Source organism: Salvia splendens, chromosome 6 (genome assembly GCF_004379255.2).
Source record: "Salvia splendens isolate huo1 chromosome 6, SspV2, whole genome shotgun sequence".
Lineage (NCBI taxonomy): Eukaryota > Viridiplantae > Streptophyta > Magnoliopsida > Lamiales > Lamiaceae > Salvia > Salvia splendens.
In genome coordinates, this window is record NC_056037.1 from 3996557 (window position 1) to 4021113 (window position 24557).

The 24557-nt window shown below is 37.2% G+C and overlaps 4 protein-coding genes and 2 pseudogenes across 13 annotated transcripts; 2 read left to right on the plus strand and 4 right to left on the minus strand.

Annotated features, from left to right (window-relative positions):
• LOC121808414 (magnesium transporter MRS2-I-like) lies at positions 1–2270 on the plus strand. The gene is made up of 10 exons (XM_042208894.1): positions 1–204; positions 641–670; positions 864–990; positions 1088–1209; positions 1290–1364; positions 1441–1560; positions 1641–1685; positions 1795–1839; positions 1924–2073; positions 2184–2270. Exons 1-10 carry the CDS (start codon positions 1–3, stop codon positions 2268–2270), a joined length of 1005 nt encoding a protein of 334 aa, XP_042064828.1.
• Positions 2271–3121: 851 nt separating this feature from the next.
• Positions 3122–5503, plus strand: LOC121807969 (annotated as a pseudogene).
• Positions 5504–6391: 888 nt separating this feature from the next.
• Positions 6392–7902, minus strand: LOC121808374 (40S ribosomal protein S15-like). The gene is made up of 4 exons (XM_042208828.1): positions 7774–7902; positions 7550–7695; positions 7034–7091; positions 6392–6868 (listed from the first exon to the last, which is right to left on the minus strand). The coding sequence occupies exons 1-4, from the start codon at positions 7774–7776 to the stop codon at positions 6620–6622; spliced, it is 456 nt and encodes a 151-aa protein (XP_042064762.1). The 5' UTR covers positions 7777–7902; the 3' UTR covers positions 6392–6619.
• A 332-nt stretch (positions 7903–8234) lies between these two features.
• LOC121808373 lies at positions 8235–11516 on the minus strand. Of its 9 annotated transcripts, none has more exons than XM_042208826.1 (8): positions 11376–11516; positions 10496–10552; positions 10202–10438; positions 10053–10127; positions 9084–9972; positions 8798–8901; positions 8622–8716; positions 8235–8536 (listed from the first exon to the last, which is right to left on the minus strand). In XM_042208826.1, exons 2-8 carry the CDS (start codon positions 10530–10532, stop codon positions 8408–8410), a joined length of 1566 nt encoding a protein of 521 aa, XP_042064760.1. In that variant the 5' UTR covers positions 10533–10552; positions 11376–11516; the 3' UTR covers positions 8235–8407. The 9 variants fall into 9 exon arrangements, with proteins under 9 accessions (XP_042064760.1, XP_042064761.1, XP_042064755.1 ...); XM_042208827.1 differs by having other exon boundaries at positions 10202–10432; positions 11376–11515; XM_042208821.1 differs by having other exon boundaries at positions 10202–10552; positions 11376–11515.
• A 3907-nt stretch (positions 11517–15423) lies between these two features.
• LOC121806189 (stAR-related lipid transfer protein 7, mitochondrial-like) lies at positions 15424–18850 on the minus strand. Of its 2 annotated transcripts, none has more exons than XM_042206137.1 (6): positions 18325–18850; positions 17108–17273; positions 16573–16749; positions 16387–16470; positions 16133–16214; positions 15424–16058 (listed from the first exon to the last, which is right to left on the minus strand). In XM_042206137.1, exons 1-6 carry the CDS (start codon positions 18717–18719, stop codon positions 15601–15603), a joined length of 1362 nt encoding a protein of 453 aa, XP_042062071.1. In that variant the 5' UTR covers positions 18720–18850; the 3' UTR covers positions 15424–15600. The 2 variants fall into 2 exon arrangements, with proteins under 2 accessions (XP_042062071.1, XP_042062070.1); XM_042206136.1 differs by having other exon boundaries at positions 17108–17276.
• A 3425-nt stretch (positions 18851–22275) lies between these two features.
• Positions 22276–24511, minus strand: LOC121807279 (annotated as a pseudogene).
• Between the last annotated feature and the right edge of the window lie 46 nt (positions 24512–24557).

Consider the following 24557-nt stretch of genomic DNA (forward strand, 5'->3'; position numbering starts at 1 on the left):
ATGAAGAAGAAGGGGGGCGGGTCGCAGTCGCACAGGTGGATCGTATTGGATTCAACGGGTCAAGAAATCGTTCTTGATGTCGACAAATACGCAATCATGCATCGCGTGCAAATACACGCTCGTGATCTTCGCATTCTCGACCCGCTATTGTCGTACCCACCCACCATCCTCGCCCGGCACGGAGCCATTATTCTCAATTTGGAAGTAAACTTTCTCCTCTTCTTTAGGTTTATGTTTATAGTATTTTTCTATTTTCAAATAATCTTTTTCCACTTTTCTTTTTGGTTTATGTTTATTTATTAATCGATTTTCGGGGTTTCTTGCATTTATTGCTTGGATCTTTATTTTTACTTTTAATTTTGTTTCCGACTTATGAATTGAATTCCCTTTTACCAATCAATTAGTCGTTTGGAACAGTGAAGTTTTGAATCAAATTATGTATATGTATATCAATATATTATGGAGTATTATAGTAACTATACTTTCTTGAATCTCCTTAGCTGTTTTTTTTATTTATTTATTTGAGATTTTTATTTGAGATTTTCTTTCCTATTTATACTATTATTATTATTATTGTTATTATTATTATTATTATTATTATCCAAACATGGGCTCTGAACATTATTGTTTATTAGTGTAGCATATCAAGGCCATAATCACATCTAAAGAGGTGAGGTTTTATGCTTTTGAATTACTAAATTTGTTAACGTGAGCCACAATGACGGTTTCAACTAAAATTTTCATATCAAGCAAAAAAAATTACTTATCTTTGATTTAAGCACTAAAATTATTTGTGATGGGGTTTAACTTGTTAAAGTTTTCTAATACTAAATTTGATGCAATTTCTAAATAATTATTTGTAGGTTTTGCTTCGCAATCCGTTGGATGAGAATGTGGTTCCTATCGTAGAAGAACTCCGAAGGCGATTAAAACCACAAATTGATCATCGGGAAGCTAATGGTGATGGCTCTTCACATATTGGTGAAGATGGTATATACTAGTACTAAACTCATTATTTTATTTTGCCTATGTAGTTTTGATTGCTTGATGCAACACTCATGAACATTCTTTGTTTTCTTTACAATAGATTATCCATTCGAGTTTCAAGTACTTGAGGTGGCATTGGAATCTATCTGTAGTTTCCTTTCTGCTCGCACAATTGAACTCGAGACTGATGTTTACCCATCTTTGGATAGGCTTTCCTCAAAGGTAATTTGTTAGCATTTCATATCAAATGCATTATTAAACTCTTGAAACTCATTTTCTCTATGCAACTTGTTAATTTCCAGATTTGTAGTAGTAATCTAGAACGTGTACGCAAGTCAAAGAGTGAAATGGCTCAGCTGACTGCTCGTGTTCAAAAGGTAGAACAAACCCCCCTTATGATCTTGCATTGTTGAAATTTTATTCATAGACTTATTATCCTTTATGGTTTTGAAGCTGCGAGACGAGCTAGGGCAGCTTCTACACGAGGATGGGGACATGGCCGAACTCTACTTGTCGCGTGCAGCCATGCCCGGCGATGAAAATGATGTTGATGAAGTTGAAATGCTTCTTGAGGTATATATATTTTTGAACCACAATATTCTCCACAAGTTCAATTGAACTTTGATAGATGACTTTATTACTATTGTTTGCAGACCTATTACATGCAAATAGATGACACATTGAATAAATTGACTACGGTATGTAGATCATCATCTTATTGCCCTTGTAATAATTAAAATTTGAAATATTGATTACACATTATACTATTAGTTTATAATACTAAGTTTTATGTATTGTGTAATTCAGCTAGGGAAACACATTGATAATGCGAATGCTTATGTGAGAATCAAGGTAAAGAAACAAAGAATGATGTGGTTGTGCATCATATGATATGATTAAACTCGGCTTTGTAACTCATATATCGATCGGTCGCAGCTAGATAAAGATCGGAATCGTCTGATTCAATTGGATCTGATTCTCAACACCGGAAACCTATGTTTAGACATAAGCTCTTTGGTAGCTGGAATATTCGGTATGAACATTCCATACACATGGAACACCAATCATGGATACATGTTTAAATGGGTGAGTATGTTATGCTAGATTAATTGATTCTTGTTCACTACTATATATATATATATATCACTGAATTAAACTGTTTAATTATTTGCTTCATGTTTGTTTGTACTTTGTAGGTGGTCATCAGCAGTGGGGTGTTTAGCTCGCTTCTGTTTTGCATTATAATGATTTTCGCCTACTGCAAAGGCCTCCTCGGATCTTGATATATTTATGTTCCAACCAAAATAATTGCATTTCTATACTATGTATATTTGTATTCACTATGTTCTTTGAGATACATATATAATACTTGCCAGGTGTCATAATTTAGATACTAAATTTTAAATTAAGTAAAAGAAATTAAATAAAATTCCTCTAATCCACGCTTGAATTTAAAGCTATCCTTTTCTGCTAGAGATTGAATATGATGCTATCTTTTGCGATTTCCTCTACCTCTTTAATAGCCTTCCGTTAAAAGGTTTCCGTTGTGAAAATAATACATACAGTATATTTTTTCAACTTTAAAGTTTATATTTCATCGCGAAATGTGACAAATAGCTTATTTTATTAATGGTCGATCTGTACTTATTTAAGTTATGTTATTATTTTAACATCGGTACTATAACTATACGTCTCACGTTAATATGCAAAGTTTTCGATAAAAGTTACTTACCGAAAAGAATATGCTTTTAAACTTAATTAGTAATAGTCAAATTTCTTAACAATATCCGATTAAGCGAGGTAATGAGACTATTTTTACTTAATGAAACGCCAGCTCAGTCAAATTTCTTCTTTGGTAAACACGCCCTCCGCATTGGTGTGATTAAGCAAAACACGCATTGGCTAAAACATATTTTTTAAATTCCCAAATTAAAAGCTAAAACGTCAGCCGGGTTGGTGTTTTTACTTAATGAAACGCCAGCTCAGTTGACGTTTTTCCCATTTCTGGAACACTACATTTTTGTAATTGTAGTCGTATACTCCCCCACGGATCCGATTTTCTCCTGAACATCATTGTTAAAATGTGACGTTTGATCATTTTTATGGTTCATTGTATATCCTTTAATTATGTGATATGTTATTGAATGTAAATTTCTTTTATTAAATGTCTTTTGTTTCTGTTGGTGCAGCATATCAAGGCAATAATCACATCTGAAGAGGTGCGGTTTAATGTCTTCTTCTTATGCAGCATTACTCTTGTTTCAAATCGTTTATTCCTGCTTTGTAGTTTGTGAGACATTAATGATATTATTGCTTATTAGTTTGGACCAAATATATCAACTATAACCAGCATAGTGTGTTGCTTGAGCAGGATTACAGTTGGATTAGTTTTAACTTAATTTTATATCTTGGTGCAAGCACAAGAAAGTGCTTTTGCTTAAGTATCATGATAATGAACTAAAATTGTGAAATGACTATTGGAAACTAGTATGATGTTTTCACTTATATGTGACGCAGTTTCAAAATAATTATTTGTAGGTTTTGCTTCGTGACCCATTGGACGATAATTCGGAGGTTGAAACCACTAACTGATAATCAAGAAGTTAATGGTGATGTGCCATCACTGATGGCAAGGAGTTGCCTGCACAACATGATGAGACTGGTGAAGAAGATGGTATACTCTAAATTCCTTGTTTTGCTTATGTGGGAAGTGTGGTTTTCGTTGCTTGATGTAGGCAATGAGTCTGCTTGCAGTACTCTCATTCTCTCTGGACATTCTTTTTTTTTTCTTTTGTTACATTGAGATCTTATGTAAATTTTGATAAGCTTTCTCTCTTGACATTCTTCTTCTTGCTTTCTTTACAATGCAATATAATGTAAATGCTGATAGACTCACTATAAACTGCAGATTCGCCATTTGAGTTTCTGGCCCTTGAGGTTGCACTGGAAGCTATTTGTAGTTTCCTTTCTGCTCGCACAATTGAATTGGAGAGTGCAGTTTACCTGGCTTTCTGCTCGCACAATTGACTTCTCCTTTTGTTTATGGATAACTTTGAACTTCATTTTCTATATGCAACTTGTTTACAGATTAGTAACCGTAATCTAGACCGGGTACGGAAGTTAAAGAGTCAAATGACTCGGTTGACTGCTCGTGTTCAAAAGGTAGAACCTCAACTTGTTTACAGTATGGCATTTGTTTTTCTTTATATTCTTCAGTTGATTGCACTGCTTTTAACAACGGCATATACTCCTCTTGTGCTTTTGTTTTTTTTTGTCAGAAAGTGATATTTGCAAAGCTAAATCAAGAGAAGTTCATTGCAAATATCAATTTGTATTGGACAAACATGTATTTATTTGCTGCTTATATTTGTGTTAAATACTTCTTTGCATACTGAAATTTTATTTGTTAACACATAGACTTATCCTTTATCATTCTGAAGGTGCGGGACGAACTGGAACAGCTTTTGGATGACGACGATGATATGGCCGACCTCTACTTATCAAGGAAGTTGGCTGGTGCATCACCTGTGAGTGACTCGGGTGCAGCTAGTTGGTTCCTTGCATCTCCTACCATAGGTTCCAAGATATCCAAGGCCAGTAGGGCAAGTATCGCAACCATGCGTGGGGATGAAAATGATGTTGAGGAACTTGAAATGCTTCTTGAGATAATTTGTTGAACAATCTTCCCCTCGACCGGGTCCCTTAAGAAAAATGATAGACGACTTACTATTTATTTTACAGGCCTATGAGGTAATTTTTTGAACCATCTTCCCCTCGGCCATGTCTCTTGAGAAAAATGATGGATGACTTACTATTTGTTTTACAGGCCTACTTCATGCAGATTGATGGCACGTTAAACAAATTGACCACGGTATGTAAACATTTTACTTGCTCTTTGAATACATAGTTTTTTAAATGTGAATATAAATTTGTTTCAAATGTTTCTTTTAAAATGTGAATATAAATCTGTTACAGATGTTTCTTTTAAAATGTGAATATAAATCTGTTTAAAATGTTTCTTAAAATGTGAGTATAGATCATTTAAAATGTTGCATTATAATGGTTTTCTGTAGTTAATTTCATGTTTCCAAATATCATTATATTCATTGTTTTCTAATAATTTTCTCTGTTATGTTATTCAGTTGCGTGAATACATCGATAACACTGAAGATTATATCAATATCCAGGTAAAGAAACAACTTGATATGCCTTTTTTTTGTACAAATAGCTAATAATCTAAACCTCAATTTTGCACCTCATTGCAGCTTGATAATCATCGTAACCAGCTCATCCAGGTCTCTCTTAGCAGATCCAATATAGTTACTCATATACTTACTGCCTTGCCAAAATACTGATATTCTCCACGTCTTATGCCAGTTGGAGCTGTTTCTGAGCGCTGGAACAGCATGCTTATCCATTTTACTCTTTGGTAGCTGGAATTTTCGGTATGAACATTCCATACACATGGAACGATGATCATGGATACATGTTTAAATGGGTCAGTAGTGATGATTGAATTGCTTAATGTTAGGTCGATGAATTCTTGTTCATCTTGACAGGGATTTTTTGCGCAGTACTTTTTATCCTTATGCGGGCTCGTCGGATCTTGATGTGGACTAAATCAACCACAGACGATGCATCCAAATTTGGAGAAGCCAAGGTTTTATGGATATATTTAGATGACATTTTCCTCTAACGCAATTCGTTTAAGTTGGAAATTTGTTGGGCTTACTACTTGCCTGTTTTTGAATTTTAGATTGTTATATGCTGCAATAGTATTTAGTTTTGTTGTTCGAGTATTAGATTCTTATTCACTGCAAGGTTAAATTGTTTTGGAGAGTGCAACTCTCTGCTGTTCAACATCTATACTAATGATTGTAGGTATAAAACTGTAAATATTGCATTAGATGAAACAAGAAACAAGAAACAAGAAACAAATGTAGTACCAGTAATACAGTGGTGATTTGAAGTCTTGAATAATACCATAACATCGTTTTAGGTTATTTGTTTTCATAATTTCGTTTCCTCTTGCAATTTGACAATTGTTTAAAATGACATCACTCTACTGGTAAAATTAATCTCAAGTCGGAGACTTTGGGTGGACCAAACCGAAGTTCGATAATGCTTCAAATCTCAATGATTTTATAATAAACATAAACACTAGTTTTGCAATATCGCAAGTATTCATTTTAGATAATGTCAATCCATTTTGAATTTTGACTAAGTTCGCCAAACAACCATTTTTATTGCAGTGTATGTTTGTTGGCACAATACGACCAACTTTGGCAAATCCGCACTTTTTCATTAAACGCAAATTAGCAACATGGATTTCTCAAAGGATAACTTATATGGAACTTAGATTATAAATAAACGAATTAATAGACAAGGCAAAAGAAACCGCAAATAAGAAAACTCAAGTGAATCATGCATATAATAGACAATAACCTCAAAAAACAATAACACTGATAATCATAAGAGCTTGCAGTTGGGAAATTTGTGAGAAACACAGCAAAAATGGTTTAAAGATCCAATGCTCCAAGAAAAACATAGAAAGATCAAAACCTAGGATTTTATAGTAAACATATCTTTCCACCCACTGACAGAAGAATGCTCCCTTCCACTGATTGAATGCTCACTTAAGAGGAATAAACCTCGACGAGTGTGTGGCACCGATACCAGGTCTACCGTGCTTGACAGGCTTGTATGAAATCGAGAACTCAGCAAGATAATGACCAATCATCTCAGGCTTGATTTCAACTGGATTGAAGGTCTTGCCATTGTATACCCCAAGGACGCTCCCGATCATCTCAGGGACAATGATCATGTTCCTGAGGTGGGTTCTGACAAGGGCAGGCTTTTCACCAGCAGGAGCTTCAAGTTTCTGCATAAGTTGAGATAATAAACCACATCAATACCGGAGTGAATGAAATACAAATGAGCTTTCATGAAAAAGTTCAATACTAGGAACACGGTAAAGGTAGAAACAAATCTTTAGAACACCAAGTCTGATGTCAAGAAAACAACCACAGAAGTAAAGATGACTTACAGCCTTTCGCAGCTTCTTGATCAAAGCCATTGGCTTCCTGTTCAAACCCCTCTGGAACCTGAATGATTACAAGTTCAAATTAAAATTTTGAAACGAGTTGAGACCATAAACACGCCACATATTCAATCACTCAATAGACAGGATACAATCAAATCTGGCATTCAAATTGGTTTAAATCAACTGGTTAACAATATCATGCAAACGCTATACTTATGCATAACAAAAAACAGCAGCAGTATAAATCAATTCAAGACAAAGTTGACACTGTTCAACATGTTCAATCAAACGAGATCTAGATCCTCTATCCAAATTCATAAATCTAAGCAACATTTACCTAAGAAAAATATGACAAGCAATCAAACACGCATATTAAATTATTGAATCTGTGCAATCCTGTTCTCCACAACATCACATGTTATAAATTGATTTCTTAAAACGCAAAAACAAAAGAAATACAAAGAAAAAAAATAAAACCTAATTCCAGAAATAAAAAGACGTCCAACACAGATATCATACCTTCGCCTTGCGCGAGCGTTCAAGAGCTTGACGAGCTCATCAATGGGCATATCAAGGAGCGCATCGAGATCGACACCCTTGAAACTGAACTTCTTGAACGTCCTCTTCTTAGGCTGCGCCGCGGTGACATCTGGATTAACGTCAGCCTACGACAACACAGATAGAGACAGTCAGTTATGGCCATACATACGCCGCCGGACTAGGGATGAGAAAAGATAGCTTACCATAGCTTCCGGTAAATGTGAGACGCTTGCTTTACGGCTAGGGTTTTTCGCTGCTGAGAAGAGAAAGTGTGGCTCGAACCTTTCAAGGGCTTTATTAATGAGCGATGAAGGATAATGGGCTGGCCTTTATGGGCCTTGCTTTACTGGGCTAAATACAGCAAACAATAAATTCCAGCCCGTTTAATAATAATAATAATAATTTACTACAAATAAAATGTAATACTACTAATACTCTTTTCACCCAGCAACATAAAAAAAATACTACTGTTTTTACAATATAAATAAAATTTTCTCACACGGTTCAATTTGTGTTATTTGGTTTCAACTCAATAAATTTTATTATTATAATTTAATTCATTCAAAATTTCATTACCGTTCCTTTTTTGCTTTCTCCATTGGTTTCCATTTTATAAAGATGAACATCACAATTACTATATCTTACTTGAGTTCTTGCTTGTTCCTTGAAAAAATACAATACAATTGTGGTCTGATTAAATTTGTGGCACCAAGTAAGTGAGTTCAAAAACATGTTTGATAATATAAAGATACATATTATATGAGAGAAAACAAACAAAATGGAGGGAGGCATTCCATAATCCATTTCAAAGCAAACAAAAAAAGAGAGTTGCTTTCTTCACTGTTCCGTTGTTCTCCGTCCAGCATCCATCGTGTGTGGGTTGTTGAACTTGGAGTTGAGCTCGGCTAAGGAAGGAATCCGACAGCCACTACCTAGGCTCCTGTTCCACCAAGCCTTGATTTCATCCTGCCAAGCCCACGTACACTAATCAAAACCAACAAAAGTCGTACTTGTAGTATATCTATGTATGTATGTATTGAGTAGTAACAACCTCAAGAAAGTCATGGTTAGACACATATTGTGTAGCAATGGACGATTTGACGCCTCCCACATCCACCAAGATGGCTTTCTTTGAACTACTTTCACCTATCCAATCAACAAAATAATCACACCTTCAAAGTTAAAAACCAACCACCATCATTCATCATATGCAAAAGCACCTCCTACCTGTTATGCAACCCACATAGTAACTACCTCCCCCTACTCCCGCGAGCCGCAATCGCACAAAGAAACCGTCTAGATCGCGCAAAGGAGCCTCCGAATCCATCCATCTAACATCCATTTCACATTAACCGTACACCAAGTCATTCTATACGCTCTCATACATTGAAATGCACCTTATACGTAAAAGGGAGACCAATTAAAACCTAGTGAGGTTCTCACTAGGTATTTAAGTTGGTCTACTTTTAGAAAATGGCACAATCTCACATGTGAATATCTCAAAGGTCGTTACCTCATAACATCCGCCCGACTAAGCCGTAGGCTCCTGATTGCGTCAAACATCTCCGTCCTAGAAGCTGTATTCCGCATTGTGGTGATAGTCCGATGAGTAGGAGAAACACCGTAGGAGGAGCATCTGATGGTTTCTTCAGCTGTCTCCTTGCCTTTCTCCAACCTAAGAGTGTTGGTGGCAAGACGAGTAATCCACAAACTTGTACGAGGTTTGCTCGGTCCCACTGTCGTATTCGGGCACGCTTCTTTTTCAGGAATCTTCGTCTCTTCGCCTAAAGCATCAGCAGCACGGGCCACTCCATCCGAAGCCGTATCTTTGGCTAGGTGCTCAACATGTATATTTTCAGGTGATTTTACACCATCCACCGCGCCTTCTCTAGAAACTTCGATGGGCTCGACCATCTTCTCCTCTCCTGCGCTCAACTCATCCGTCTCACGACAGTACAAAGACTGGAACACGGCTTGAAACCCCATGCTGATGCTTGCAGCTGCAGAGCCTCGCGGTTTGAAGCACACGAAATTCTTACTGTACACATCGTTCGCACAAGCAAGAGGCAGGGGCGATTCAGAATCCTCGTTATTAGGATGAGGACGACCGTTGGTCATCATGTTCGATATCCACTTCATGAAAGAACTATCCGGTTTCATCACAAGTGTAGATCCATCGCTTCCATGAATCTGCTTCATCTTCTTGCTCCCGAGAATCGCATCTTCGTCGCATATCTTCCTCTTCACACCCTTCGGAGTCAGCCTAGTGCTCATAGAACTCTCCACACTGTCATCATCTTCGTCCGATGATCTCCTGTAGATGTCTCCATCCGACAACGCCTTCCCTGTCCACCTGCTTCCCATACACGAGCCTTTAGCCGGGGTAGCAGGAACCACGCCTTCTTTACAATAAAAACAGAAACATTATTAACTCAGATAATCATCATTTTTATGAAAGAAACAGAATTATATATTACCATACCAGCAAGTTCTATCCTTGATTCTTCGGTCAGGACAGTCCGCGGATGGAATGAATCCGCCTCCCTCTCGACCACATCTTCATCAAAGGGAAAAAATGTTGATATGATAATAATAACACGAAAATCGTAGGTGCAATAGAAATGGACTCACCATGACTTGGACCTACTAAGTCCTTATCAATGATCATGTCATGATCATCTCCATTTCCTCGCTCCATGGTGCTCGGTCCAACATTCCACAGGAGAAAAGGCTTCCTAGCATCGTCCCCGCGATTAGCACATTTGAGGCTGAGGCCGGTGTGCGGTGACCAGACTAATTCAGACAGGGGATGATCGGTTGTTGCAAAAGCCAGCAGGTTCACACTTGATGCTGCATTTACACCTGCACCTGAGCAACTACTCAGCAATTTCGTGCGGATTCTGAAATTCGTAACATCCTCCTCACCTCCTGAATCGACATCCTTCTCATTTACATTCGCCATCTCAAAAGTCGCTGCGATTCCTGAAATAAACACAACAAACATGTCATAGTATGATGAAGAGTAGGCCTAATAAGCCTTCTTGCACACCTAAATCGATGTTTTGAAGTCATCAACGTTCCAAAACAAATGGGAACACAAAGAACAACGAGATCAAAAGAGCAATCGATATTGTATTCATGATTCTCTCTTGAAAAGATTTCGTCTTTTGACATGAAATAGCATTTCAAATCATATCTCCTGCCATGAAAACCAGATGTCGGTAAATATAGCTCACTTTGAAGCCAATAAATTGATTGTTTTCATAGTTGTTACACGAAGCGAGACCAATCAGATCCTAGCACGATTACATCTTAAAACCAATTGGTGACATAAGGTATTCAAATTGAATGCCTCAACATTTGCTGCATTAATTATGACCAACTATATGCACCATTCAAAAAAAACTCAACCTATAAGCCTTCAAATTTGCTGCATTGAATATCATCAACTATTTGTATCTATTCCAAAAAAAAAAACTCAACCTATAAGCATCATTAATCCTGATTATGCACACACACTTCATAATTTTTCATAAACAATTTGCCGGTGATCGGATCAGAAAATTGGCAACACGAGAAGAGAAAATCATACCAATTCTTCCATAAATTGTCGATTAGAAGATATCAACTGTCTATAAATTCACAGAAGCTTCAAACACAACCCAAAAATTAGAAAATTCAAATGCTATGCCTGAACAATTTCCAGAGTCAGAATAAAAGCAATCAATATAAAAATACGAACTAGCTAAGAAATTAAAGTAACAAAACTCATTGAATTGAAGCGAAATCGAGACAGAAATCACACCTATCGTTGGCCACAATAATGCATTCAAACCGTTTCTGCTTTAGGAAATACACAAATGGAATCCAAATACATGCAACCCATACACATAAATATATATATATATATATATATATATATATATATATATTGAGAGAGAGAGAGAGAGAGGATGAGAGAGAAGTGGGAAAGCTGTGGTAAGTTGAAGCAGGCGTGATAGGAGAGGAAATGAGGAGTTTGATGTAATAATGGCTGAGATACTTCCACGTCGGTCTCAAAATACAAATACACCGTACCTATACTATCCATATACGTATAATCTCACTTTTCACTACATCCATAACCATGAAAATGCATATACTTACAATATTATACATGTCGATTTGCATGATGTAAGGAAAGGGACCGCACATATTAGCAATTAGGCTGTCGGAATATAGTAGATTACATCTTAATTCTCAAGAATTAAGATTGGTTAGGTAGAATCTAATTGAATTTATATCTTATCTTTAGTCAAGCTTCATGTGGTACCACTAATTATCTACACCAAAACTCTAGAAATGGTCCAAATCTTTTGCACTTATATTCGAGTTCCATTTTCTCCCCCCACTTGTGCACTCTAACAGTATCTACCAAATGCTTTGATTTGACCTTTATGTACCATGTATGTGTATACTTTGGTACTTTTGAGTTCGAAATTTTCTTTCCTTTTATAGATGATGGTAAGTGATTTTTTTAGATCATAACTCTAAATTAAATGATAACTAGTGTTATCACCCGTGCATAGCACGGGACATAGAATTTTCAAATAATGATAATAAATTCTAAGATAAGTAAACAAAGGATAAAAAGAATATAATGAAGCTCATACATAAGAATATGTGTTAATTATATAAGTAGTCATAAAACTATAAACACAAAGAGGAGATGTGTGACTATGGATCAAAGCTTATGGCATAGATAAGAATAATATATACAAACAAAGAAACAGTTCTACTAAGGATCAAAGATGAAAAAATCATATAATTTGAATAAATAAATAGTTTAATTTTGATCAATAAAACATTGATGTTCATAAATAGGAACAAAAACTTAAAACAAAACAACACTCAAAACTGAAAAATCGGCAATACAATATTTCTTAACTTCTTCTGCACCTTAAAGACTGAAAATCGGCATTGCAATATTTCGTAGCTTCTTTAGCACTTTAAGAATGAAATTATACATGGCAAAATGCTCAAGAATTATTGATTGATTCGCGTTTGAATCTATTAACCAAATATGTAAAAATAAAATTTATTTTTGTGAGTTGTTGTAACACTGCTTTCCCATAACCACATGCTAATATCTTGTACTCCCTCCGTCCCATGTAGGACTCACTTTCTACTAACTTTTATTCACTCTCATTTTATTATTAAACTAATATACACAAAAGTAGGTTCTACATTACAATCTTTTTTCACCAAATTTTATTTATATTTTTTAAAACTTGTGCCAAACTCAAATAGGATACTAAAAATGGACGGAGAGAGTAATATAAATCAATCAAATTGCACACTTTTTTGAAAAAGTTTTCCAGCAAAAGGTATTCTTTTGGAGAAGAGGTTTGAATTAGTCTTTTTAATCAATAGATAATTATTCAAATAAACTTCAAAAAGATTGCATTATATTATTATTAGATATATTTCAATATTCTAAAATGATATTTTGGTATTGTTCCAAATCTATAAGGGCATGTTACTATGTAAGAATTGGCCAATTCTTGATTCAATTGGGGGAATTATGGTGTTTACCTTCCACTAATTAATTGTTGGGGGCCTTACAATTGAGATGAGGTCCGCACTATTCATGCCAATTGAGGAAGAATTGAAATCTTGTCTTTTAGGTAAGATTTGTTTGTACATTGAATAGTAGTAATAATTTATCAACTATGGGAGACAGTCCAAATACAATACATAATAGTAATTTTTAATATTTTTATCAGTAATATCACTATTGATAAAACACAAAAAAATAAACGCTCAATTATAATTATATACTATAAAGTGGAGTACATTTATACTAGTTTCATAAAATCCAAATATCCAAAATTGAAAATCATTCTAATTTGAAAAATGTGTAATAACAAATGTCTATTATGACCACTCAGTTTTATTCATATAATTGAAAGTTAGAAGGGATATTAATCGAACTTGTGTACAGTTTATAAAAAAAGAAAAAGAAAATAGAGGCGTGCGCGGGATCCACCTTTGAGAAGAAAAATGATACTTCAGTTTTATATGGTCTCAGCATGTTAATCTTTTACTCTTCCAATATTTTTTTAATTTGTCACTAAATACTTATTTTTTTGAAAGATTTTACCGAATTCAAAGATACTGCAAATTTTTGTAATATATTTTTCAAGATAAAAAACAGTATTCAATTTATCAAAATTTCTATTTCAATTAATTATTTATTTAATGAATACATTTCAACCAATAAAAAATTTTCCCGTCAAAGCTGTGCCACATGGACCCAAAAAACTCTCCCTTTATATATTGATAGATTAAGTACCTCTAGTTTAACCAGCCTATAGGCACTTATCAACTTACATTTTAGTGATATACTATCACATTTCATGTAGGTTCCCATTTATTCATGCTTTATATATAGACTATATCAAAGGTTTATTGTACCCTATATAGGTTACATATTTATTTTTAAGAATTTAATTCACACTTTTAGATTAAAATTATTATTGAGGTTGATAAGTTTAAAGCAGTTAGTATTGATGATAGTGTATCTTTAATCATAATAATAACAATGTCAAGAAGCTAATTATGAATGGTGACATTTTTGTAGGAAAATAGAACCTCAAATTCAAATGACCAATTAAAAATATATGAAAGTCAAGTCTCTATCAAATGTGTTCAAGCATAGAGACACCCCACGAGACATCATCCATCCATTCATATTGTCCTAATAAACCCAAATTTTAAGTTGCTTTCATCATAAAGGCTTTAACAGTATGGAGCACTTATCTATTTTTCTTTTTATTAATTAATTAATGAGGCGATTTTTTATATATAATATACATTATTAACCTATAAACAAATGTATGGCTCTGGAAAATGCAATCTAATAAAATTACGCCTTTCTTCTTTCCAAATACAGATTAGATATATTCTTACATTATTTCGATTTCTGTACTTCTAAATTTAGATTTGTTTTCTTGTACTACATGTATAGACCGACGTTACTGTAACAGGTTTAATAAATATATTTATACATGTATAGACATATACGGCATTTGTAAGACCATACGCAATGGCACCAAAACCAGTGGCCAGTCAATTCACACCGCCAATAAATAAAATGTGCGTATGAGTTAGCCTAATGATAGAGTGATAATGTCTGAAGCCAAATATCTCGGATTCGAGTCCACCATACATAACACAACCTTTAAATTTCTATTTATTTGGTGCGCCTCCCCGTTGGCCTCCATTGCAGATGGCCTAAGCCTACAGAAAACATATCATGAACACAAAGAGAGATAAAAGTTACTACTAGTGTCTACTACTATTACAGAATTGTTGAAACTTGGAATTTGTTGTAGTGCATGTGACTAACAAACTAACCGACGTGTAGCTAATAACACATCTTGGACCAGTCCATCGAAATATGTCTAAAATGTTATGTAGGCCCTCTTTTTATTTATTTGATAACTTAATGAGGAAGGATGCCCTCCCTCTTTTTATTTATTTGATAACTTTAATGAGGAAGGCTGCCCTCTTTTAATGCGAGTGACATACGAGCATATGCAATGTTGCGTAAAATGGTCCATGGAGCGTACGCACACACATCCGATACAACACAGTCTTGCGGTGAAACACCATTGAGCAGCACCCGATAGTGTTGCGGGCGCTACTCACATCCCACCTGGTTTCGATTTTAATGCATTTTGTAAATTTTAAATAATAAATGAATAGTTTCTCCGAAATGTTCCATAATGCACTTATTTAATTACCACTGATTTAATTAAAGACAAAAAAATATTACATATTTATTTCGATTTTAAAGTTGCAAACGAGGATAAAGAAAAAGAACACATAATTATGATGTTGTAGCCAGTACATCGAGGAAAAGCCATGACTAGGATCTGGACAAGGCGTGGAACATCCAAAACTAGAGTAATAATCAAATATGCAATGACAAAGGGTACACCTCTTATAGCTGCATTACTCTGATTCTAAAGCCTCTTTTCATCCGACTATCGCCTTCCACTGCCTCCTCTCGTGGCAATCCTGTGCCCTGCTCCTCCAATCACCAACGCTTTACCAATCATACCTGTTTTTAGTCCACAAACAACGGCCAATGTTCCACCTATCGCTACCCACTTCCAATCGATTCCACGGCCACCTCTCTGCATGTCCACACCTGCCAACTCACTTTGCTGTCGTTCGTCGGGTTCTTGCTCCTTAGGATCATTTCCTTCCTTGCAAGAGATTTTCGTGCTTGTTCTAGCCATGATAGCACACCTGGTTAGTGATGATGACTCTTGCTTTCTAGCATTCTGGTATGCTCTAAAGCCAGCATGTAGCTTCTTCACAGTTCCCCACATCCCATGACGAATGCCTAGCTTAGCAACGTCTTTTGGGATCCCCATGTCTTCATAGTGAATGAGTGTGACCTCGCATGCTGATGTATGCCCATCTTTACGCGATTGAACTGCATGTTTTTGCATTTCGTTACAATGAGAGATAGAGAGTAGATCTTAATGCCATATGGTAACGAATGCTCACCAGGCTTGATAACCCAGCTCGAAAAATAGAGATCGACACGCTTAGGTTTGTCACGCCTTGGCAAAGCTGCATATGGTACTCCCTGCACCGACAGCATTTGCAGAGTAATATCCATTGCCCATAAAGTTTTGGAGTAAAACCATATTGTATAACACAATCGAAACGCAAAATGCAAGTTCCTAATAGGGGGTTTTCAACTCCATAAGATGCAAATGGTAGCGGAAATACATGTCATGTAGAGTCAAATACCATACCTTTGTCACACAATAATATGTGTTTCCTTGTTCCCATATTTTCCTACCAATGATATATTCTCGATCGCTGCAGAAGAAAGGGAACTGTATAGGCAGGAATAATTAGTGTTGTTAGGTGAAAATCCATCAAGAAAGCAAATATGAAAGTATTGAAGTGGCACGCACAGCTGCTTCAGCTTAAAATACCTTCTTAATCCAGTGCATAGTCATCATCCCCGTAATAGGGCATTCTTCCAGTATATTGACGCATGCGAGCATAGGATCCCATTTAGGCCGAAACTCATCATCCCAGAAAAAATCTCTGACAAGCTCTGGAGCTGCATCCTCGAAAATGGTTTTGCTTCGGTAAACTGTTGGGCCATTCTGTGAATAAAACATAAAGAATCAGGATTCAATATTCATGATCTTTGCAAGTCCTATGGAAAAACATTTCCTAATAGTAGGATGAAAGACTGATGGTAACAAGAAAATAGAAATAAGTCTCATGTGATTCTCAAATGCTAGACATAAGAACATGAACCACGGAGTCACCAATATGGCAAGTGTTCGACGAGATATTGTTGAAAAGAACCTACAACATAAAACCAGATGTACAATATCATCTTTATTATAATCAATATATTATATCTCATGCATTAGAGAACATATAGACACAATTTCCTGATCCAAAACTCCAAGATGTACAAAGTACACCTCCTACTCATAGTCTCATAAGTCATACCATAGGCTCATGGCGCCAAGCTTGGTAATGCATGTTTGTTGTGGAACGCTCCATCATGTTTTGCCATGCCATGTCTCCATTTTTCACATTAAGAAGCTTTAAAAGGTGCTCCAAGTCTTTTTCTGTGACAACATTCGATTCTCCATCTGGAGCTCCAGTTAGGTGCCTACTGAAGGAGCAAAGCTAATAATGAGCATCATATATTTATAAATATATTCCACTGATCAAATCAAAACAGTAATTGGTTTTGAGTAGTATACCAACCAGACAGCATTTTCCCATTAATTTAATGAAGAACTGGCTGTGTGTTAACAACCACTAACTAAACAGTAATCAGGAAGAAAAAAATTAATAAAATGCATCAAACATTCACAGCAAAAAGGTCAAAATGAGAAAGGGTAATATATTACTGAATTGCTCTATTACTGGAATTAAACTATATTGTAGAAGAAAGCTGAGAAAGCATGAGGAAGAAACCAATCGATCTAAAATCATTCAATAACCAAAAGAGGTGACGTCAAATAATGGAAAATGTGGCTATAACTACCAGTCGACTTAATCACCATTTCCTTCCACATATTTCACCAAAACCCTACGATAAGATATGCAGGGTAATCAAACATTCTTAAGCAACAATGTTTCCAAGATTCAACCATGAAGACTCCATAGATAATCCTAAAGCAGATATTGCTCGCTTATCTGAGCTAACAGATGGAAACAACAATGATCATTAACGCATTTAAACATACATGATTAGCGTAAATGCAAGATGTCTTCCTTGACACCTTTATCATTCAAAACAGAGTTCTGGGAAAGTAATGCGGCATACTATATTCATGTGTTCCTTCTACAAATTTGTGAAACAACTGCTAAAGATAACACGAGAGCTCTTCGAATTGTAAACAATAGTAATCATACACGTGTTTGTATATATCACAGTGAAGATTCATTTTCTTCATCCCGAATCCAAAGGCATTCCAAGTCCTCTATTTCCTAAGTAAACTTTTACTAACACCTCAACCACTAACCTCACTACAAAAACTAGAACTAAGCACACAATTAATTGCAATTTATAGCACATTTCTGAACTGTATGCGAATATAATATATGTTCTGTGTCAAGCATCATTTTCAAAATTGAATACTCCTACAATAAATCCACACACCAACAAAAAAATCAATATGCAAATATTTGCGTAGGAATTGTAACATACATACCTCATATCACCGCAACTACCATTATCAACCGACTCCTGAGCGGAATCAGACGCCGAATCTGCCGAAGACTTGTCCACCTTCCCGCTCATTCCACGGGATCGAAACCAGAGGCCGCGGCAAAGCGAGAAGGCGGAGAGCGCCGTGAAGGCGAGCCAGAAGCGCCGCGCACCGAGCCCCGGCGGCAGGGTCCAAACATACCGGAGCTTAGATCGGAGGCCGAGGAAGACCAATCCGGACCACCGCGGCCGCCACGACCACCCGATCATCAATCCGATCATCACCGCCACCCAAATCGGCACCACGCAGACCAAGACGTCGACGAACGCCTCCATCACCGCCGTGCTATTGAAAAATTCCATAGCACTATTGTTCAATCCAGCCCATCCCCCTTCCATTTAGCCGAAACAACGAGGGATTATCGTTTCAAGCAGCTCTTAATTTAATCTACATCGGCTAGGAGAGAGAAGGATCTGCGGTGGAACAAAGGGCAAGGATCCCCTGCTGTGCACAGCAGGGGCTGTGCCAATATTTACACACACAATACATTATTTTATAAAAAAATATATTAATATTTTATTATTATTATTTTAAATTAAATTATTGTGCTGTGTGTAACAGCATCCCCTGCTGTGCTATCAGCCACAGCAGGGGATCCAAATCCTGGAAGAAAAACTTTATTTTAACGGTGATCAGATGTTTCGATTCGGATAAAATTGGGTTTTACGGTTCCGTACAGTTGATACCAGCAATGGTCGATAATTTTCAGCAACGCTGTGGGAAATAAATTTTATTAACAAATAAATGGAGTATTTGACAACAAAAATCTAAGTTCAGATATAAATCGTGCTTATATATGGGATCGAGCAAAAAATATTCTTGATTCGAACGGAATCGAAATTAGTATATACTATATTTCGTTCCAATTGAATTTACTATAAAAATTTGGATATTCGGATCCATGTTGTCGAATATTTTAGCTCATTTCGAAATTTGTATTCACTCATAATTTGAATTTTTGAATTGATACATATTAAGCAAAAATTCAATCTGAAAATCAAATGTTCACTCATACTCATATTAGAGAGAGGCACTGTGACTCTGAATATTGAGGTTTAGGTCCTAATATAAATGTTAGGACAGAGTTCAAAATACGTGTAAATAAAATTTATTAAAGTATATTTGTTAAAAAAATATTTGAACAAAAAAAGTATATAAATAGAGGAAATACGTATATAACTTTATTAAAGTATATTTGTTCAAAAAATAAGTGTAAAGAAAAATTATTTAAATAGAGGAAAGAGTTAAAAATAAGTACTACTCCTATACATCTATTAGTTAAATGAGTTAAAATGTGATAAAATTGACCTAATAATATAGGGTTGGGGACTGCTTTATTGAAAGTGGGAGAATATCCATGGAATATTGAATAATTAAAAGTTCAATTTACGTATGTGATATTTAGCCGACATAAAATATTGTAGAAATCGCGGTGAGTTTTTAACAGTAAGGAACCACAGAGGACGTAACTGGAGAGGAGAGGAGAGGAGAGGAGAGGAGAGAACCGGTTAGTAGGTGAAGCTGAAATATCTGCTCGATGAGGATAGCTAGCGTGGACCGATGTTATATGTAGTCAAATTAATGTCTTTAGAATTAACTATTAACTATGATTACTTGACTTAGGCATCAGCGGTGGAGCGCCCTAAAGCGCGCCCTATGGAGCGCCACGTCATCAGTTTTATCCTCCTACCTCTCCACATGCACCTGCAGTGGGAGGCCTAAGACGCGTCCTATGGCGCGTCACATCATCATTTTTTTAATATTTACAAAATCCATACGAATTTAAAAAAACTAATAAATTAAAATACGAATTTCAAAAACTTCATTTCATTTAATAAAAATTAATACTCCCTCCGTCCTATTAAATATGCAACATTTGCTTTTCGGCACGGGATTTTATGTAGTGTTGTTTTGTGAGTTAATGAAGAGAGAGTAAAGTAAGAAAGAAGAAAAAGTAGAGAGAGTATTGTTTCCATTTTTAGAAACGTTTCATTTTTAATGGGACATACCAAAAAGGAAAACGTTTCATTTCTAATGGGACAGAGGGAGTACATTACAATGCGAATTAAAAAAACGCAAACTCAACGACGGCGGTTACGAGCTCACACTTCTTCAATCATGTCGCTCATGAGCTGCGCATGATCCTGTTGGTTGCGCATTGAGGCCTGTCTAGATAGAACCTCATTGAAGCCTAACGGTAACCCTCTATCGGGTGTCTCGGTCGACGTGCCGGACGAGTTAGATGCACGGTCATCTTCATTCCAATTGGTGATGCTTCCGCCTTCATTCTCGACTATCATGTTGTGCATGATTATGCAAGCATATATGACATCGGTGATGACTTCCTTGTACCAGGAACGAGCCGGCCCTTTCACAATTGCCCACCGTGATTGGAGCACACCAAATGCCCGCTCGACATCCTTCCGCGTCGACTCCTGCTTTTGCGCAAATAAAACCCTCTTCTCACCAATTGGGCAGCTGATCGTCTTTAGGAAAACTGGCCACCATGGGTAGATGCCATCGGCCAAGTAGTACCCCAGATGGTATTGGCGTCTGTTGGCAGTGAACTCGATGGCCAGGCCGTTGCCGTTACATTGCTCGGTGAAGAGGGTGGACGAGTTGAGGACGTTAATGTCGTTGTTCGACCCGGCTACGCCGAAGTAAGCATGCCAGATCCAGAGTCGATGGTCAGCGACGGCTTCGAGGATCATCGTCGGGTGGCTGCCCTTGTATCCACTTGTGAATTGGCCTCTCCACGCCGTTGGACAATTCTTCCACTGCCAGTGCATACAGTCGATGCTCCTGAGCATCCCAGGAAACCCGTGCGCCGTCTCGTGCATCTGCATCAGACCCTGGAAATTAGTGGCAGTCGGCTTGCACAAATATGTGTCGTCATAGGCCTCTACTATCCCCCGACAAAAGCGCTTCAGACACTCGCGGCCTGTAGAATCCCCGCAGTGGAGGTACTCGTCAAAAAGGTCCGCCGTGGTGCCGTATGCCAACTGACGAATAGCAGTCGTCACTTTTGCAATGGTGTAAGGTCGGGTTTGCCGATGCCGTCCTCCCGAAACATGAAGTATTCATCACGTGAAGACAATGTCCGAACAATGCTGAGAAAAAGGTACAGCGACATTCTAAACCGGCGGCGGAAAACAGTCGGACCCCATCGTGGTTTATCGGCAAAATAGTCTTCAACCAGACGTCTGTGAGCTTCCGGGTGGTCGCGTCGGACATACGTCCTATGTCGAATAGGCCTATGGACTTGCTCAGCCGCCGCTGCCGCCGCCTCCTCCTCGCGCTGCATTGCCGCATAGCATGCCGCCATGGCCTCTTCAACGGCTGCATCTAATGCTTCTGACGTCGAACTACCGGACTCAGACGAACTAGAACTATTGGTGTCGTCTCCGAGATTTATTTTGGTTGGATGTTGAAAGAGAATATGTAAAGAGATAGTCGATATGTTCGTATGTACAAATGAATGAGAAACGAGATTTAAATAGAAAATAAAAAACGCGTGTCATCGTCCACGTAGCCCACAGTGTGGCTGCTGATGGCCTATCGTCCGCGTAGGCCGCAATGGGGCGGACAATGGCGTGGACGATGGACATCGTCCGCGCTATACTCCACGCCCTTAGTATAGGGCACGACGATCGTCCGCGGCCTATGTCACGCACCCGCAATGGGGCGGATGATGGCGAGCGTGGACGATGCGCGCCATCGGGCGTGCCATCGTCCGCCCCATTGCGGATGGCCTTAATACACAAATATTTAATATTCATTTTCTGAATTCTAATCTTGAATTTAAATATATGAACTATAATACTATTTTTTATTTTTTTCTAAAATTAATTTTCTTTAAATTGAAGCTGCAAGTATAGTCTATAAACTCATATATGATTCAGACTAATGGAAAAGGAATTCATGATCAGACAAAAGTTTTTTACAGATACATCTGAATAAGTTACATAAATTTACACTTCACACGCATCATTATAAATACAAGCCACTCATATTGAATTTTGGATCAACATCTCTCAATAAGATCAACTTGTTTCCAACACTAAATAAATAACTTACAACTGCTCATCAAGAATGCACAGCAATGTCCATGTGCCTCTCTCCGATCAGGCTAGATGTGAACGACTCATCCATCTCCCCCCCGTGTTCTCGACTTTTCCAGCCATTCCGTTCATCACTCCCGGTTTTCCTGTCTCTGAAAATGTGAAAACCGTGGCCAGCTTCATCTGCCCCTCTATTGGAATCTTTTGTACTATCACTGAAGCTCTTCCTTCGACCCAACTTTGGAGATTTTGCACGAGTGGGAGGTGGCTGATTTTACGAAAAAAAAAACAATAAAATGCAAATGCTACTCATAGATTTTGTTTCAATTGTCAGAGCAAATGAACTGTAGTACCTTTTTCAATTCGACTTTTGGAGGTGGTCCGTCATGGTAGAAGCTCGGCATTGGGCTTGCTTTGAAATTCAAACTCTTCCTCAGTTGCTTGATTGCTGCTTCAGACTCTTCCTACCAAATCGAGAAGCTGGAAAAGTCGTTCGAATTAAAGCAAAAGTTCAAAGAATTTCAAAATTGTGACTACCTTATTCCTGGCCTCATACTGATTTTTCTCAGCCTCTAGTGCTTGATGCTTTTCCTCCAATTTTGTGAAAAACTAAAACGAACGAGCATCATTTCAAAACAGGACATAATCACATATTCTACTTTGCTTGCAAGGTAAAATCAATCGATACTATAGTACCTCCCTTCTTCTTTCAGCACGCTCGCTGACGTTGGGGCTGAGGCAACTGTTATCTTATACTTTCTCGCTGGCGCAACAGTGCTTCTATAGTTGAGGTAAATCAAGACAAGCAGTCACACTGATACTACTGCTATAATGATGATGATGATGATGATGATAGTGTGGTAATAATCTATCAAACAAATAGCTTTGTGCTAAAACAGGATATGGTGAGGTAACGGAGCAGTTTTCTTCGTCAGCTACCTCCTTGTTATCGAGATGCAGTGGCTTCCTTTGGACAATAGGTGTGACCATCTGCACCCGCATGCTCAAAGAGTCACTACTGTAATACCTTAATAAACTTTCAAGAAAACCGAATGACATATCCAAACAGATAAATGTTCTAATTGGTCTGAGAATTTACCAGATTCTGCTTCACAGAACTAGGCTGCAGCGGGGCACGAACATATGATGGCTTGTCTCCATCAGTGGTATTGCCGCACTCACCTCCGTTAGGACTGGCTCCATGTAAAGCGCGTTTTTCAGTTGCTAGAGCAAATGGCTGTGGAACTGTGCATTTTGTTTTGCAGGTTCCAAGAGCTGGCTTGGTAGCTTTTCTTCCACAAGGTTGTACCTTCTTATCATGATCTCTCGCCTTTTGCCCTTCCGATGTCACACCATCCTTCTCGATCCCACTCTTGGATTCAGGAACACTCTCCTGCTGACAAGGTTTTGTTTCCACTGACTTGACGCTATTGCACTCCTTCACCACACAGTCGGCATTCTCATCTGATACATCAACGAGCTGAGGATCAATGTCGATAATCTCAGGCAGCTGTGGCACATCCTGCTCGCACGTATTTCCACAACCTGAACCGTGGGTGACACCATTCGCGTATACAATGACACCATCCGGCTCCTTGTCAATATGAACACCACTGCCATCTATCTCCATATCACTAAGATGATAAACAAAAGCACTGTTTTAATTTTAACAACATATACCACCACATAATCTCAAGCAACAAAAGAAACATCTAAAACACTTTAAAAAACTTGATAGCATTCACAACAATTCACAAAACTTGGTCCTTTTGAAAGGGCTGTGTTAATGCTTTCTAATCTTGAACTATCCGAGCTATCTATCACAGATGAACCAGAACATGAACACAAGCCTATGATCATATTTACTTCTGGTGGCAATAAGCTTCCTTTTTCCAAAATACACAAACATAACCATAATCATATATTCATTCAGACACAAAGATGATTCAATATCTTCCATGTCAATAGAAATCTAGACATTATAACTTCAATATTTTCTCCACATTCCGTGATAGTATGTAAAATTAATTGTGACAACAACATTGCTTAAAAAATCAGCCAACACCCCTAATTATTCATTAGTCCATGCTCTAGCTTCTTACCAGGTACAACTCT